Source organism: Delphinus delphis, chromosome 18 (assembly GCF_949987515.2).
Source record: "Delphinus delphis chromosome 18, mDelDel1.2, whole genome shotgun sequence".
NCBI lineage: Eukaryota > Metazoa > Chordata > Mammalia > Artiodactyla > Delphinidae > Delphinus > Delphinus delphis.
In genome coordinates, this window is record NC_082700.1 from 20054675 (window position 1) to 20072356 (window position 17682).

At 38.4% G+C, this 17682-nt stretch overlaps 1 protein-coding gene and 1 long non-coding RNA gene across 4 annotated transcripts in view; one reads left to right on the forward strand and one right to left on the reverse strand.

The window, feature by feature from the left end:
• HTR2A (5-hydroxytryptamine receptor 2A) overlaps positions 1 to 4597 on the forward strand; it is a 55001-nt gene extending 50404 nt beyond the window's left edge. For both annotated transcript variants that reach the window (XM_059996238.1, XM_059996239.1), the window contains one exon: positions 3588 to 4597. In XM_059996238.1, coding sequence (XP_059852221.1) covers positions 3588 to 4387 — 800 coding nt within the window. In that variant the 3' untranslated portion in view covers positions 4388 to 4597. The remainder of the gene's footprint in view (positions 1 to 3587) is intronic.
• Positions 1 to 17682, reverse strand: part of LOC132413956 (uncharacterized) — a 37291-nt gene that overhangs the window by 8510 nt on the left and 11099 nt on the right. The gene's annotated exons all lie outside the window — the stretch shown is intronic.

Here is a 17682-nt window from a genome sequence, read left to right on the forward strand (position 1 = left end):
ATCAGTTTGATTCTGCCCCTCTAAACCAAGGTCTCCCTAGTAGATGACCTATCTGTGTCCTCTTGCCCCAGCTGCTTTGAAACGGCTCTTCATCCCAGGGAGCTAATGGAGGAATCTGCACTTCAGTGAAATGGCTCCATCATCCCTTTCCCTCCCTGACCACAGAAGTTGGGCCATTCTGGAGGGGTGTGTGTGTGTGTGTGTGTGTGTGTGTGTGTGTGTGTGTGTGTGTGTGTGTGTGTGTGTGTGAAAGAGAGAGAGAGAGAAAGTATGTCTTCTCCTCAAACAAGGGCACGGTACATATATGAATTCCAAATGACTGAAATTTGGTGTTTTAGGTAATCCTATCTTCTGGTAATTGAGAATTGCCACTTATATAAATTACCAGGTCACAAACAAATAGGGCAAAAGGCTCTCAAGGTGGTGACTTCCTTTGTATTAATCAGGAAAATGCACACCCAAGAGTTGAATAACAAAATCATATACTTTTTTCTTGGACAGTTGATATTTTGTTTCTGTATATCATGACTAATCATAATGGCTATAATTCATCACTTTAGAAAAGCAATCTACAGTTGTAGCTGTACAAAACTAAAATTGATTGAGACCCTTTGTCACCCTGGCAGAAGATAATAATTACATCATTATTTATTAACTATAGAGACAATAGCCAAAAGTCTTTTTAACTTCGTTTGATTTAAGATCTGTTATACATTATAGTCCAGCATACACAAGCCAAGCAAAATAGAACAAAATTAGAGAAAAATCAAGTTAGTGTATTTAATCTGAATAATCCTGCAAAGAAAGCTACCCTCATGTTTACCTACCATTGGTAGAACATCTACTCTGCACTAAGCACTGTCCTAGGTGTTCCGCATATTTCATTCATTTTATCCTCACCACATCCAGGGAGGCATGCTGGTTGCATCCGTTCTAATTAGTGAATAACTACACTAACAAAGATCCTGTAGATTAGTACAGGCAACACCTTTCACAGATACTATGTTCAAACATTAGAACAACAAAACACTCTTCTTGGAAACCGTGTCTTAACTTTTACAATCAAGAGTTTTTTGAAGGATAAGCAAAACTGAATCTCAGAGGATGTCCCTCTTGGAGCCACATTTCTTCCGTCTCTCCTTGGCCCACAGAATGTTCCCAGAAACAGGCCAGGGACAGAGAAGAATGAAGGAAATGAAGAGTCATCAACCACACTGAGTGCCCTTAAGAACGGCTCTGACGTCATTTGCCTGCACCTTCCACGAATCCTGGGATGGCCCTGCACAGACAAGTGACAGATATTGACAACTCAGTCTGTGAAGATAGTGGCGAATGTCACTGAGGGAGATTTGTGTTAAGCATTACATTAACTCAAGCTAATGTACCCTCCTTGCAAGGATGGCCAGTGTGAGGTGACGCGAGGTTAGGACAGTCCGATCCATAGTTGGATGGTGATAAGCTCTGTTCTGAGTATGCAGAAGTTAGATTATAGATCCTCAAAGGAAGTTTTTCCACGGATAGCAAGAGTCAAGCAAGCGGTAGCTCCCACCTCTGGAATGAACCTGTGTTCCTGGCTGGATTGTGACCACTTACTAGACTCTAAAGGGTGGTCAGAAGCAGGGACCAGGACACTCCCTATTATACAGTTCTGAAGGAGCTGAAAACATGGGCAAGAGTTAGGAAGACAATTTTGCTGCCTCTCCCAGGGTGCCCCTGTGGTATCTACCCTTCACAAAGGAAGCAACCTTAAACTAAGTTATAAAGAGTATTTGATTCATGTTTCCTCTCCTTTCTCCATCATCCTGATTCTTCCTTTATGACAAACACATGATTGCCTGGCCTGACCAGTCCCAGGCCAGTAGAGGAAGACATTCCCACTTCCCCCAAACTGTACAATGGTGGTTGTGGCCAGCTGGTCCTATCATCATGGGGGAGAAATTAGCATGATTAGAGGCCAACTGTTGCCTTCATTCCCTCTGCTCCCTCCTCTGCCTGAGCCTAAGACCTTTACAGGTTCCCCAAATGGGAGTGACAAAGCAACTGACCACGGCTCACGTGCCCATATATTTGTCTCATTACGTACCCAAATTTGTATCTGTCAATAAGAAAAGTCTCTGGCTGCTTATTTGTTGTAATCCACCCTTTGGAATGTGCTACTTATAAAAATATTATTAAAATATATAATGACTTTTATGGGACATTGGAAATGTGAACACCAACTCTATATTTAATGATATTAAGGAAATATTAAATTTCTACTTAGAAGTAGGAATGGTATTGTGATAGTATTAGGATTTTTAAGAGTGAATAGCTTATATATATGTATATATATATATATATATATATATACTAAAATGTTTACAGATTGAATGATATGATGTCTGGGATTTGTTTCAAAATAACATGGGAGGGTTGCAGCAAGTAGGGATATGGGTGAAACAAGATTGGCCTTGAGTTGATCATTGTTGAAGCTGGGCAATAGGTTCATTGTGCTGGATTTTGTTTTGTGTTGTTTGTATATGTTACAATTTTTCCATAATAAAAATTTTTTAAAAAGAATCAAAATTGGTTAAAGTTAATTTAAATTCACATTAGAAAACATGTTTTTCAAAAATACTTTAAGATATGTGCAATTTTATGATTTAATGTTAAATGGAATAAGAAGATATAAAACTGCACATAAAATATTGCATGCACATATATATATATATGCATGGAAATGGAAGAATAAAACTACACAAAAAGTAAATTATGGTTGCCCCTGACTGGCAGGAATACATGTTATTATTCTTTACTTGTTGTTACTTTTTTGCATTTTCCAAATTTTCTAGAAAGAAAATATATTTTGTTTTTGATTTTATGAAGTTATTTGTATAAGCCATGCTCATGATACGTAAGGTGAAAAAAAGTGTTATAGAATTGTATATGAAATAGAATCTGAATTTGTTTTTAAATGTGCATGCATGGTGTGTGTGTGTGTGTGTGTGTGTACCTAAAATAAACATCATCAAATTGTTAATGATGATTATCTCTGGGTGGTGGCATCATTTGGTCATTTTTATGTTTCTTCTTCAGTTAATAAGTATAATGTTATAATCAGATAAATATAGCATGAAAAAAATTAAACTTAGATTTATTGCATTTCTTTATAAGTAAAGGATTGTCTATATAGGGCAATGTAAATATAAGGAACCATGTAATATATATTTATAAAACAGATAAGTAAGTCCAAGGGAATTTTAATTCTCTTTGAAAGCATATGTTAAGCGGTTTTTTTAGATTTTTTTTTTTTAATGTGGACCATTTTTAAAGTCTTCATTGAATTTATTACAATACTGCTTCTGTTTTATGTTTTGATTTTTTGGCCACGAGGCATGTGGGATGTGAGCTCCCCCACCAGGGATCAAACCTGCACCCCTTGCATTGGAAGGCAAAGTCTTAACCACTGGACTGCCAGGGAAGTCCCTGTGTTAAGTTTTGAACAATGCTAATATAAAATCCTGTGAACAGCCATTATGTGGTGATGCTCCTGCCTTCATATACTCAATTCCTTAATAATCATGTTTCATTTTTCTGTCCAACTCCAGGTATATCTATGCCAATACCAGTCTTTGGGCTCCAGGATGATTCGAAGGTCTTTAAGGAAGGGAGTTGCTTACTCGCCGATGATAACTTTGTCCTGATTGGCTCTTTCGTGTCCTTTTTCATTCCCTTAACCATCATGGTGATCACCTACTTTCTAACCATCAAGTCGCTCCAGAAAGAAGCTACTCTGTGTGTGAGTGATCTTGGAACACGGGCCAAATTAGCTTCTTTCAGCTTCCTGCCTCAGGGCTCCCTGTCTTCAGAAAAGCTCTTCCAGCGGTCCATCCACAGGGAGCCAGGCTCCTACGGCAGGAGGACTATGCAGTCCATCAGCAACGAACAGAAGGCTTGCAAGGTGCTGGGCATCGTCTTCTTTCTGTTTGTGGTGATGTGGTGCCCCTTCTTCATCACCAACATAATGGCCGTCATCTGCAAAGAGTCCTGCAACGAGGATGTCATCGGAGCCCTGCTCAACGTGTTCGTTTGGATCGGTTACCTCTCCTCAGCGGTCAACCCTCTAGTGTACACACTGTTCAATAAGACCTACAGGTCGGCCTTTTCCAGGTATATTCAGTGTCAGTACAAGGAAAATAAAAAACCATTGCAGTTAATTTTAGTGAACACTATCCCGGCCTTGGCCTACAAGTCTAGTCAACTCCAAATGGGACAAAGAAAGAATTCAAAGGAAGATGACAAGACGACAGATAACGACTGCACTATGGTTGCTCTAGGAAAACAACATTCAGAAGATGCTCCTACAGATAATATCAACACAGTGAATGAAAAGGTTAGCTGTGTGTGATGGACTGGTTGCCATGGCAACTGCGGAGGGCACACTGAGCAATTTTCCCCTTATCTGGGAGGAAAAAGGAAAAAGAAAAGAAAATAGGGAGACTGGAAAAGATTAGGCCAGTCTAATGGAACCAACAATAATATCTATATGCCTCATTTTATTATGTCAGTGAAAAGCAGGGTTCAATGCCACAAAACGTGCACTTCAAAAATATTCTGACAGCATCTGACAGCATTTCAGCTGTGAGCTTTATGATATTATTTTTAACATTGTAAATTATATGTCTTTAAAATAATTAGCTTTTATTGTATAATTACAATGAGGCCATAAATAAATCTAAATTTTCTTCTATTTGCAAGTGAAAAACTTGCTACTATGTTGTTAATTGATGGCATGAGTTGGTTACCTGTCGCTGTAAACAAAAATAGCTCTAAATAGTGAAACATTGGATGAATATAATGGCTTCTTACACAAAGAAAAAATTCTCTTTAAAACTTACCATAATACACGTTTTGGATGACAATAACAAAAAGACACTAAAGACAGTGTTATGAAATCTGTATTGCTAAGATACTTAAAAGAAATACTTGACAACTTTTTCAATCCTGCTTTTTCATAGATGCCATTTTGCAATATTCACAAAGTTGCTGGCATTTGCTGCACTTCAAATTAATTCTTCTCAGAAGTGAACAAGATTTTAAGTGTTATTTAATAACTATTGCTGCTTTCTCTTCTACTACTTGTGCTTTATTCTGAATTTCCAGTGTGGTCTTGTTTAAGTGTTTGCTCTATTAGGTAAACTATCAAAAGGATAATCAAACATTACCAGATACATTTCTAGAAACTGCTTCTCCTAAGAGCACCACAGAAGCGTTTGGTAACTTGCTCTTTAATGACTGCATCATGCCTGCGCTCCTCTGAGCAGTAAGAGGTATTGATGTAACTGTGTCAGGATTGAGGAATAAAGTCAGGTTTTTGGCTACTGACAGCAGTAGAGTCTTAGGACATCTCTGTAAAACGCAGGTGACCCACCTGTTGGCACCCATCAGATAAATCGATGCTTTCAGATCAATCTATATTATTTACTAAAACTGTTCAGCTTTGGATTCACAATCATTGATTGAGTGTACACCATCTGTGAAGAAATTTCCTAGGTACTAAGGATATAAAAATAATTAAAACAAGATCTTTGCCTTTAAAGAAAAGGACCTACTTTGAATGGCACTTATCAAAACAGTAATTAACAGACATTTGGAAAATCTGTTCAATTTATTTCCTTCTCACCTGGCTTAGAAACAAGTTTATTTCAACCCCAAGGGTAGTTTTCTCAGTAAGTTTCCTGACTGGTTGCCAACCAATACCAACCAAACAAAGGAGGGGGAAAATACCACTTGAGGTCAAAATCTGCAATTAATTTAGGAATATGAGCTTCAACTTGGACCCCAACTACGACTACCATAGTTTTGAGCAAAATATTATTCCACTTTCCTGAAAACAAACTCATTTATTACTCACTGACACTGGACATCCTACCCCCCAAAAAGCAGTAATACAATGTTTCATAGAAAAGTTTGTTAAGGAGACAGAGATTAACAGCAGTTAATTCACCTTGATATTATTACTCTAGGTTAAATTGCACATTCTTATTGGAACGGATGTTAGATATGTGATGACAATACTGAAGCATTTCTATTGAATGAGGAATAGTTTTTGCTGTATGCCATTAGAAAAAACTATGTATTTGAAAACTAAAGAATGTGGGAGGTTCTGTTGTGTAATTTGGAAATGCATTAGGTCTGTCCTAATTATGTCCTTTTAGGTACACTGAAAGGGTTTTTTTTCAAAGCTAGAATTTATAATAAGCTGCTAGTATCTAGGCTGCATTTGAACTAAACTATTTTCATGATTATACCATACTAACTGATACAAATGTTAAAAAGTCTCTAATGTATTTTGCCTTAGTTTATAACTCTGCCCATCTCATTACATATTAGAGAAAAGACTACAGATTCTACACCCATATACTCAATCTTGATGAGAATGAACATAAATACTGCCTGATAAGTCTTTTGACTACATATATATTACAAATGTGTTATGTTTTTTCTCTCCATAATTATCTATTCAAGTGTATATAGACAAACATGTATCTGTATTCTTGTACAGACATGTTCCCATGCACTTTATTCAGTATTTATATATTTATATGGAGGAAAAGCAAGTCATTAATGAAAACACAGTATATACACGTGTGCATGTTTGTATCATGTCAATTTAAATGTGAATTTCATGTTCTAATGTTTCTATGACCTTCCATTGCTGTCAAAGCAGATTGTAACAGAAATGTCAGCTCTTTAAATAAACTGGATGTTGACATAATTTTGTGGGAAGACTTTTAACACAATTCTATGAGGGTGGTGAAGACAATGCTCCTTTTACATAGTTGATTGATCCTAAATAAAATGGTACCTCTGGGCCCTTTGTTTAGTCTGGGGACGTTCTGATTACTAAGGCTTTTGTTTTTGTTTTTTTTTTTTCTTTTCTTCTTCGGCCAGGCCATGCAGATTGCAGGATCTTAATTCCCCAGTCAGGGATTGAACCCGCGCCCTGGGCCATGAAAGCAGGGAGTCCAAATCACAGGACCACCAGGGAAGTCCCACTAAGGCTTTTTAACACACCCCTCACTCCAGGGAAACAGCCTTGAATTATTCATGGATCTGTGATCAAAGGACTCACTCCTAGTCAATATTGTTAAAGCGACCAACCTTATTCTACTTTAAGTTGAATGGTAGATTCTTCTAAGTTTAAAGAGTAGAATTAAATGCCATAATTAGGGAAAACTTTCACGTTAAAGCATACACTTAATCTACTTGGGCACAGCACCATCTCATGGTCACTTTTTAAAATGCTACCATAGCCAGATTGAACTAAGTTACTGTACTAATTTTGCACAAGGTGCTTCTTCCATTTGTGCATCAATGAAACATATTATAAAGTGTTAAATTGTTCTGTGCCATACGTAACAAATACAGCGAAGATTTTTATGTCATGATTTTAATCAAGGCTATTTTAAAAGATTTCACGAAAGAATGAATAATTGTAAATAAAGTATACTCAAAAATAAATGCAACTTTTTGAGTCTATAGCTGTGTCCGCTAAAAGAAAGTTGCCCGAAACCTCCCATGTCATCAGGCTGGGAACTCCAGGTACCATCCAGGTGTTCTGAGAGTACAAAGCCTGTGCTTCTGGGGCTTGGTCATAGAGCTAGGACCCACCTGGTTGAGTTAGATTTATAGTAATGATCCCGTTTCTAGTTATCTGTAGCAGACAAATGTTCCATGTTTGATCACTATGTCTGGTTCCACCTGTGGGTACACGTGTACAGGTGCCTGAAGACATTCACAGATACATTTATACACACAGACACACACACACACACACACACACTTTTGCAGGAGCTAGCTTCAAGAATTCAAGTAAACCAAGGAGACGCTATATCATTGAATAAACAGGAAAGTTGCTCTGATTCATCATCTCACCTCTAAATGTAGGGAAAGGGAAATAGGGACAGTATGTATCTTTTCCAGGTGTTTACAGCTCCATGTATTGAGTACCTATCATGTGCCAGGCGTTAAGCTGGCTGCTTTGCTTACTTTACCTGATGGAATCCTCACAAGTCTACAAGGTAGGTATTATTATTCACTCTTTTTCATAGATGGAGAGACTGAGATTCAGAGCAGTTAGTAACATGCCTGAGGTCACACAGCTGGCAAGAAAAGTGACAAGTGCAAGCCTGACTCTGAAGCATAAACTCTTTCCCCTGCTCAGTTCGGTACAGGAGGAAGAACACTGGGCTCAGAACCAAAAGATGCAAGTTCCCATCTTAGCTTCCCTGTACACTGGTTACATGAACTTGGACAAGTCATTGAATAACCCTGTGCCTCAATTTCACTGTCTCTGAAATGGAACTACTAGCACCTGTCCTGGCTAACTAACAATGTTGCTTAAATGAGATCATGGCTATGGCTGTGCTTGATAATCTGTAAAACACTGTATAAATGTTGTAAATGTGTTGTTATTAAAAAGAAAAAAAGCCTCTATACATTATTAACCATCAGAGCAAATTCTAAACAAAACTGTGGGATAAGCAACATTATTATTCAACAGCTTCTATCCTTTCTCTGAATGCTTCTCATTTTTTACAGCTATTTGCTTCTGCTTTGTTCTCACCATAGAGTTCCCTTCATTGGTTCTCTGCTGCTTACATCAAAACCTATTTACTTTATGTGCCATTCCCCCAGGTTTTTCCTCTTTGCTAGATCACTAATAAGTAATTCAAGCTGGTAATCCATTGTCTCTCACTGAGATCCCTTTAGCTGTCCACCATGAAGATAAACCAAAAGGCAGGAACAAAAGGCAAAAATTTTAGGCACCAGAGACACAAGTGAGAAAGAAATCGGGGGGCAAGAAACATCCTCCTGGTATTGCTCAAATGACCTGCAAAAAAACAGGTGCCTTCAGACACTTCATAATTTATATAAAGTTTTATAACTTAACATTGAATTTTAATCCACAATAATAACGATGATTTTGAAATATTTGTGACTTTAAAGATTTCATTCTAAACTGAGGACAATAATAATATTACTAAGCTTTCTTTCAATGGATATTTGCCCCAGTAAATATGCAGTAAGACATAACTTCTTTGTTAATTTTTGATTATCTTTGCAGGCAGTTTGCAAAAACAAATAGCTTCCTTATTTTCCCTGAATAGTATTCATGTCAATCTTAGCTCTGTTCTTCCTTTTTGATATTTAACACCAGTATGTCCACCTGAGCCAACACATTATGGGAAGTTTTCACATCCAGTTGGAGCCTCAGGATTTGATGGGATCCCACTGGAGCAGAAGATTGAGGCAAGAAACCTAGGTCTGCTGTTACTGTCTGACACTGGACAAGTCAAAACCTGTTTTCCCTCAAGGGTATTATGAAGGACTGAGAGTCAATGATCGTTTCAGGGTCTAAGTCTATGCTTCTTTGAGTGCTAGGGAGTCCAGTCAAGACAGCTTTGATGAACCTTGCACATGAAGACAGCTTCATGGGCAAGGAATATTCTGGAACCCACAATTCTCACATTTTCTTAAATTCTTTAGATGAATTTCAAATAAACGACAGCTTTAATTTTATATGGGAATCTTATGAGAAAAATCAAGTTGTTAGTGATTTAAGGAGTTTCTAAGATACGAGACTAAGAGTCAGATATTAACAGGTAGGATTCCTGCTGTGGCGTTTTTCTCCAAGTCAGCCTTCCGTTTGTAGTTTCTAGCTGCTCCAAGATATCGGGTTACTCTTTTTTTTTTTCTTTACATCTTTATTGGAGTATAATTGCTTTACAATGGTGTGTTAGTTTCTGCTTTATAACAAAGTGAATCAGCTATACATATACATATGTTCCCATATCTCTTCACTCTTGCGTCTCCCTCCCTCCCACCCTCCCTATCCCACCTCTCCAGGCAGTCACAAAGCACCGAGCTGATCTCAGGCTACTCTTTTTAATAGCCTCTAGGCTTGCTGTAGAACAAATGTTCCCACTATCTGAGTCCTTGAGCAGTTAAAATTTAAAAGCCCAAATAGATTTAGAATGCACACTGCAGAGAAAATCTTTTTCAAAAGCTAAATTTTTGTTGAAAGTGAGCCAAGGTTATTTAAGTTTTTATTTATAATTAAGATTATGAGTTCTTAAAGGGGGTGTTTATTCTGGCTTCTAGAGAACAGTACAATTTGTACTTCCTATCCCACATTTATTTCAGATGTTGAAAGGTAATAATATGTTATTATTCAGATGATCTTGTCTTAGTTGGGGTGACCCCAAGTGCAGAGCTGAGACAAGAACTTGACAGCAGACTGTTTTATGTGGGAAGTGCTCCCAGGAAGCAGACAGAAGTAAAGAAGATGTAAAATCCTAATTAAGGGTGTGGTATCAAGGTTACTGCAGACAGTTAGGACCCAATTCCACCAGCAGTAGGAGATGACCTGGAACTCTGCACCATGGGTACAACTAAAATCAAAGGTGAGCTAACAGCACCTGGCCAAGATCTTGCATGAATGTTTTATCCAGTTGGTAATTAATCATGGTCTCAAAAATCATTATGCTTCCTTAATAGCAAGCGGTATTATTATGGTTAGTAACAATTTTTAAATAAACATATGTTCGTATCACACAATCACATCTAAACTTATTTCTCTGACCAGCATACATGTTTCATACAGAATCAAACTCAGAAGCATGATGCAGATAATTCTTTTCAGCTCTGCTAAGATGGTTATGGTCAGCCAATATCATTCCTACCGGAGCTGTAGAAGACCTAAAAAAAGCACTGTATAGTCTGAACAGGCAAATGATCAATTCTTTGTATGAGTTCTATTTATTTAGCCCCATTTTTTGTATGAGTTCTATACAAAAATGGCCTAGTAGCATCCAAGTCAGCTATGGGATTCAGACGTCCCTCATGGTACCCAATCTCTACTTTTCTCCTCTTATATGAAAAATGGATCTAAGAAGGGCCCATTGGTTTATGGACCATATGGTTTACCTGGTCATATCACCAAATATATATTTAAATCAGGTTGAGAAACCAGGATTGCAAATTCACTTATTCTCTCAACAGGTTTATTAGCAAGGGTCTACTATGTGCATGTTATACCTAAGACATTATTAAATGTGGGAAGTCTGGGGATGTGGGAAGTCTTTTTTTAAAGAATAGAAATAAGATGTTTCATGAGGAATTATCCTGTCTTCTTTATAAATTAAAAATTAGATAAAATGTTCAATATCACCATCTCCAGGCTCCACTACTAAAGTTCTGCATTCTAAGACCCAGGGTTCACAATGGGGTATATAAAAAAGAATATCCAAAAGACGGGAATTAAGTCAACATAGAAAAGTAAACCAAGAAGAATTTTTTAAATAGAAGAAAAAAGAAATTAAAAAACAATGATAACAAAACTAATTTGCTCAGCATGCACACATTTAATAATATGCCTCTCTGACCTCTAAAAATGGGATATATCTACAAGTATTTAATTTCTAAATATGATGTTTTTTATTCTGAATTAGCAGGAAAATAGGAAGTAGTTATTCATGAGTGATTTTGAGTATGACAAATTTAGGAAAACTAAACATTTTTAATACTGAAGAGAAAGAAGAGTGATTTGCATGAAAATGTCACGTTATAGTCAGCCCTTAAATATAATCACCAGAGAACTCGACTATGATTAATTCATCCCTGCACTTGTCTGCAGTAGAAAGTGGAACCTATGACCACATTTGTTCCTCTACCCGTTCACCAGGTGGATCGGACCAAGTCCAGTAACCCATTAGGACTACTCAAAAGGAGTAAGTCTTGTCAACCTTAGAATTCTAATCATAACCATGATGCAAATATCAAGTTATCTCAATTTATATTAAGCATAATAAATAAATATTGAAGCTATGGGTGCATTTATCTAACGTTCCTTAAGAAATTTGTTTTAATGACTTTGAAAGACAAATTATTTTCCCCTTGGAGAAGAATATTTTTAATTTAAATTTAGTAACAGCTAATGTTGCTCATGGCTTTGAGCAATCCTACTTGGTTCTAAGAATTCAGATGAAGAACAACTACCCACTTATAGGTAAATGATAATGTGTACATAAAGCATAAATTAGCAATGTTTTGACCTTTTTTTGGAAACAAATTAAACCCAGAACCATCAGCCTACCTTCCTTACTATAGGAGAGAAATGCAGAAGGAATGTAAAAGGAAGATACGGATGTAAATATTTGTATACATTCCAACAACCATATGTAATCACAGTAACATCTATTTATGTCTCATTGTAACCAATGAGGAAACTGAGTCTCAGAGGGAAACTTGCCCAATTTCGCCAAACTAAGGGGTAGAATCAGAACTCAAGAGCAGATCTGTATGACTGTTAAGTTTTTACTGTTTCCTGTTTCTACTACGCCAAAGGTCAGGAAACATTTTCAGTAAAGAGCCAAACAGTATATATTTCAGGTTTTGTGGGCCATGTGATCTATCACAACCATTCAACTCTGCTGTTGTAGGGTGAAAGCAGTCACAGACAATAAGCAAATGAGAGGATGCCACTGTCTCCCAGTAAGACAGTATTTATAGAAACAGGCCAGACAAATCCCATGGGCCATAGTTAGCCAATCTCTGGACTACACTAATAATGACAACTAATACAACACTATAACACATACAACTACTGCCTTCACAACTATGTATCTGAGTCCTTACTGGATGCCAATTCTTGTGTTAGGTCCTTTTATACATCATTTTATTTAATTCTCACAAAGCAATACTACATGCTTAATACTACTATCATCTTCATTTTGTATATAAGGACAGTAGAGATTAAGTGATGTGCCCAAGCTCACACGTAGTAAGTTTTAGAGCCGGGTTTTGAATCAACATTCATATTCTCTGTTCCTTGCCCTATTTCTTGCCTAATTCAGAAATGCAAGAGTACATCACCATCAGGCATGCATTATGTCTGAGTCTGCTTTGCCTCAGTTAAACTGAAGAACAAGCTCAACAGAACTCTAACCTTGTGAAGGTACAGTTTCTCCCAAAGTCGCTAACTTACAACACAGGTTAAATTAGACTTTGTTGAATAAACACAATTTCAACCCATAAATATAGTTCACCGTCAACATGATTCATTCTTTCTATAAAGGAGCATTCCTGATCTTATAACATACAGTCATGATAGATCGATTGCTGTCTTTTCTCTTGATTCACCTTCTTGCCCAGAGAATATAACTAACATTAAGTTCCTCTTAAATGAAGGGAAAAATGAGTAAACTCTATGCCCTTCATCCAGTAGAATTATGTTCAAAAGTAAATTTCTATATATCCTTTCTATTTCTTGCACTAACAAATAAAAGAATAAATTTGGGCTGAGGGTACAAAGTACCATTTAAAATGAGTGTTGACCTGCTGATTTGTTGAAAAATCTCCATCAAGTTCCTCCATCGATAAATGGAGTTTATTGTCAGGATACACATAGGAACGAGCAAGCAGGAATCACTGATGTCAAAGAGGTCCCACAGAAGCCCAGAAAGAAAAAACACAATCAGCTCTGTACCAAACCTACGGCTGCCTGAGGTTACACAGGCCCAAGTTCCCCACTTCTCCATGGGATTCAGCTACTCTCTCCAGCCCGTTCCTCTCGGTGCCCCTCTCTCCTCCTCTGCTCCTACCCATTGGCTTCCTTCATTTTCTCCTTACTTTTCACATCCTCACTCATGGTCCACCATGATCTCATTCATCTTCTATACCTGCCACTCATTACTTGATCTTTTCTATACTCCTCTGTTCAGAGTTCTAAGAGAGGGTAATCAGGTCGGTCCAGGTTCTCTCGGTTTGGGCAGAGATTTTGTTCTGAGCCCCTCTAATAGTCTTCTCACCAGATTATGGCCAGTTGCTGCAATCCAACCAGCTGTGGTGAGTGGGGCAGAATGTTCCCCCTGCTGGATCCCTGGACAGAAAGAGTTTTCACACAAGGGGCTAAGAAGGGTCAGCACTGTGTCTAGTCAACACCTTCTCAAAAAAAGAGAGAATCTATTGACTCACTCTTCTGGTAAGTGTTGCTGTCTCTTTCAAATAGCACTCCCATTTCTTACTTTACATTATTTTCCTTCCGGTACAACTATTTCCAGTTTCCTATCTGTTACCTAATCTATAAAACAGAAGATTCACACTTTAAAGAATGTCACCAACAAGTGAGCCAGCCAGTTTTCTTTTACGGGGCAATCTGCAAAAGAGTCATTGCTTTAAAATACAGAAACTTAAATATGAAATCCGGGAAATACAATGGACGGGAAATAAACCAAACTCAGGTGACGCTTTTCCAACACTTGCCCTGGGAATCGTGATTCGATGACCTCAACAAGCAATCACAGTGCACTGTGATTAAAGTAGCCATGTTACAATCTAAAGAAAATTAGATAAATCAGGAGGAAAAATCTGCCAAGCCTGAGAGAGAAGAAAATCATTTAGTATTTGAATCAGAAACATTTATGCCATGGGACCGACATAGGCCTCCAACCACCTGATCCCCCAATGTTATGAAGATATACCTAGGAGAAGAAAGGCACAGAATGATACATGGACCTGCAGCTCTCAGGAAGATGCTCAATTTACACCTGTAAGTAGAAAAGAGCATGGATTTAATTATCTACAAACCAAAACTCTAAGAAGAAATGAGAGAATTAACTATAGGACATAAGTAAAAATAATCTAATAAAATACTTCCCCCTGCAGTGCAGCAAGAATTGTTTGAGTTGTTCCATACTCCTTAGGTTCACAAAAACAAGAAGTTACATAACAGAGCTTGGGAACTTTATCTTAGTGAATTTTGCAATGAGTTAAAGTTCATGGTAAGCCCATTAAGGGAAGGTTGTATTTTAAATCTCATGCTAAAAGATTTAGGAACATGCTTGGAATTTCATGGGCTTTCAAGAGTTACATAGACATTACTTCAAATTCTGCCTCTGCAGGACATTCCTGGTGGTCCAGTGGTTAAGAATCTGTCTTCCAATGCAGGGGACGCAGGTTCAATCCTTAGTCAGGGAACTAAGATCCCACATGCTGTGGGGCAACTAAGCCTGCATGCCACAACTACTGAACCCCTGTGCCACAATTACAGAGCCCACGGGCTCTGGAGTGCCACAACTAGAGAGAAGCCCATGTGCCACAACGAAGAGCCCACACGTAGCAAGGAAAGATCCCGTATGCCACAACTAAAACCCAACACAGCCATAAATAAATATATTTCTTTAAAAAGAACAAATTCTTCCTCTGCTATTTACTGGAAATATTAAAATGAAAAACTTACTTAAACTTTTTGAGCCTCATCTGTTAAACGGAGACAATAATATCTTGTGGAGTTGTGAGAATTAGAGGTAGATCCTTGAACAGGATTTGGCCAATTATAGAACACGTGACAAATATTAACATTATTAGCTAAAGAGCAAAGAGGTAACTGCTTGTTAGGAGGAACTGTGTGACTATATCCCACAGAAAGGGGGAGAAAAATGTAGGCAGAGGAACCTCCAGAGTTAAAAACCATAGGCAGGACTTCTCTGGTGGCGCAGTGGTTAAGAATCTGCCTGTCAATGCAGGGGACACAGGTTCGAGCCCCAGTCCGGGAAGATCCCACATGCCGCGGAGAAACTAAGCCCGTGTGCCACAGCTGCTGAGCCTGCACTCTAGAGCCCACGAGCCACAACTACTGAGCCCATGTGCCACAACTACTGAGCCTGCACTCTAGAGCCTGCGAGCCACAACTACTGAAGCCCGTGCACCTAGAGCCTGTGCTCCACAGAAAGAGAAGGCACTGCAATGAGAAGCCCACGCACCACAACAAAGAGCAGCCCCCACTTGCTGCAACTAGAGAAAGCCCGTGTACAGCAACGAAGACCCAACGCAGCCAAAAATAAATAAATTAAAAAAAATAGGCAAAATTTACATGTGAGGTCTGGCAGCCTGTCAAACTAATCTATCCCCATCTTGGTTTTCCCTTGGTGTTCATATAATAGGAAAAAAACAAGAACAATCTACTATCGTTTGGGACTCTTTTACCAATATGGACTTAAAAAGGAGGCATCTCCTTTCCTTACCTGCACCTGTCTCTAAAGGTCTGAGGTTCCTTCCAAAAGGGGCTGGTCCACAGGCCTGTTTCAGGCGCACTGAGGGTGTGTCACGTCACATGCAGAGAGGCTGGGAACGAATGCTTTAAACTGCAGTTGGGAGTGATGGCTTATGCCAAGGTTTTCCTGAGACTCAGAAAGTAAAGGGGTGAGTACTTCTACAAGTGCGAAAGATCTGCCAGTTAGTAAGGCCTCTGTTAGGCGCCTTGCCAAGGGCACTCCAAGCCTGATGCTGGCATAGAGCGAGTGAGCTTCCCAGCCTCCCTCCACTGCACAGCCGTAGACACGAGCATCTCAAAGTTTCTGGACTAGGACCTGGATTCTTCTAAAGTAGGGGGATTGTTGCTTCCTGGCATCAGTGACAAAACTGGACTTTTACCAACTTCTGACAGGGGAAATCAGGCCCAGATTTATTTTTATTTAGAAAAATAGGTGATATTTTTCTCTCAAATGTTATTGTATAGAGCGGTAATAAGAAGGAAGAATGAGGGAAAGTTACATTTCCTTTTCAGATCTGCCTTTTGATGATAGACTATCAGTCCTGCATGCCCGTGCAGAAGGCAGCCTCATTCTGTTCTAGGTAAGCCTTCCCTGGGCAGAACGATCCTGTTCTAACAAGGAAATTCTTACACCATGGCTGACACTTTCTTAGCATCGGCTGTCCAGCAATCTCATCATTCTAGAACAGGGCTATGAATAGAAATGACTAAGAAGAACTTCTGAGTAGCCATAGACCAACTCTGTCCTTTATTCCATAGAAAATGCCCTCAAACACCGAAGCAGAGTCACTCGATCGAGATAATGAGCAAAATTCTCTCACCCACAACTTTTATAAACTTGAAGTCTCAGGCACCCCGAGATTGTTGTGAAGATCAGGGGATAATCACAGTCCACTGGTCCCTTGTTACAAAATAGGTAAGAAACGAGATTGGGAAATAGAGAGGAAGTCGGATCTAAAGAACAGTTGATGAATTGGGAGACTGGGATTGACATATATACACTAATATGTATAAAATGGATAACTAATAAGAACCTGCTGTATACAAAAATAAATAAAATAAAATTCAAAGAAAAATTTAAAAATAATAATAATAAAGAACAGTTGAGGTATGGGACTGCCATTGAAAAAAGTAGGCAGAGAAACTACACATTGGTGCCAGTGGAAAGCCGTCTGTGGAAGGTGGAGTTGATGATGGTTACAACTGAACAGCCCAGTTTTATCAAAAACGATGGTAGCAGAAGTGAAGAAGCACAAAATGTGGAAATTGTTTGCTAATATAAGGGATGAATCGGAGATGGGAGAACTGTAGCATCAAGCCCTCCAGAAACCATTACACAACAGGCTCACAGTCTTTTAACCTCAGTTCCAAAATCCTTTATCCTCAATTCCAAAGCCCCAAAGTTCTGGACACTAAAAAATAATTCTTAATAACTGATTTGGTAACAATACCTGACCTGATCTAAAGTCTTTTGTGGCAAAATCTGCCCTGAGCTATGAAACTATGCGTAATTTTTAGTTACCCACTTGGTGTGACTATTCATATGTTTCACTGAAGAAATATTAAAGTATATGATTCCTGGGAGC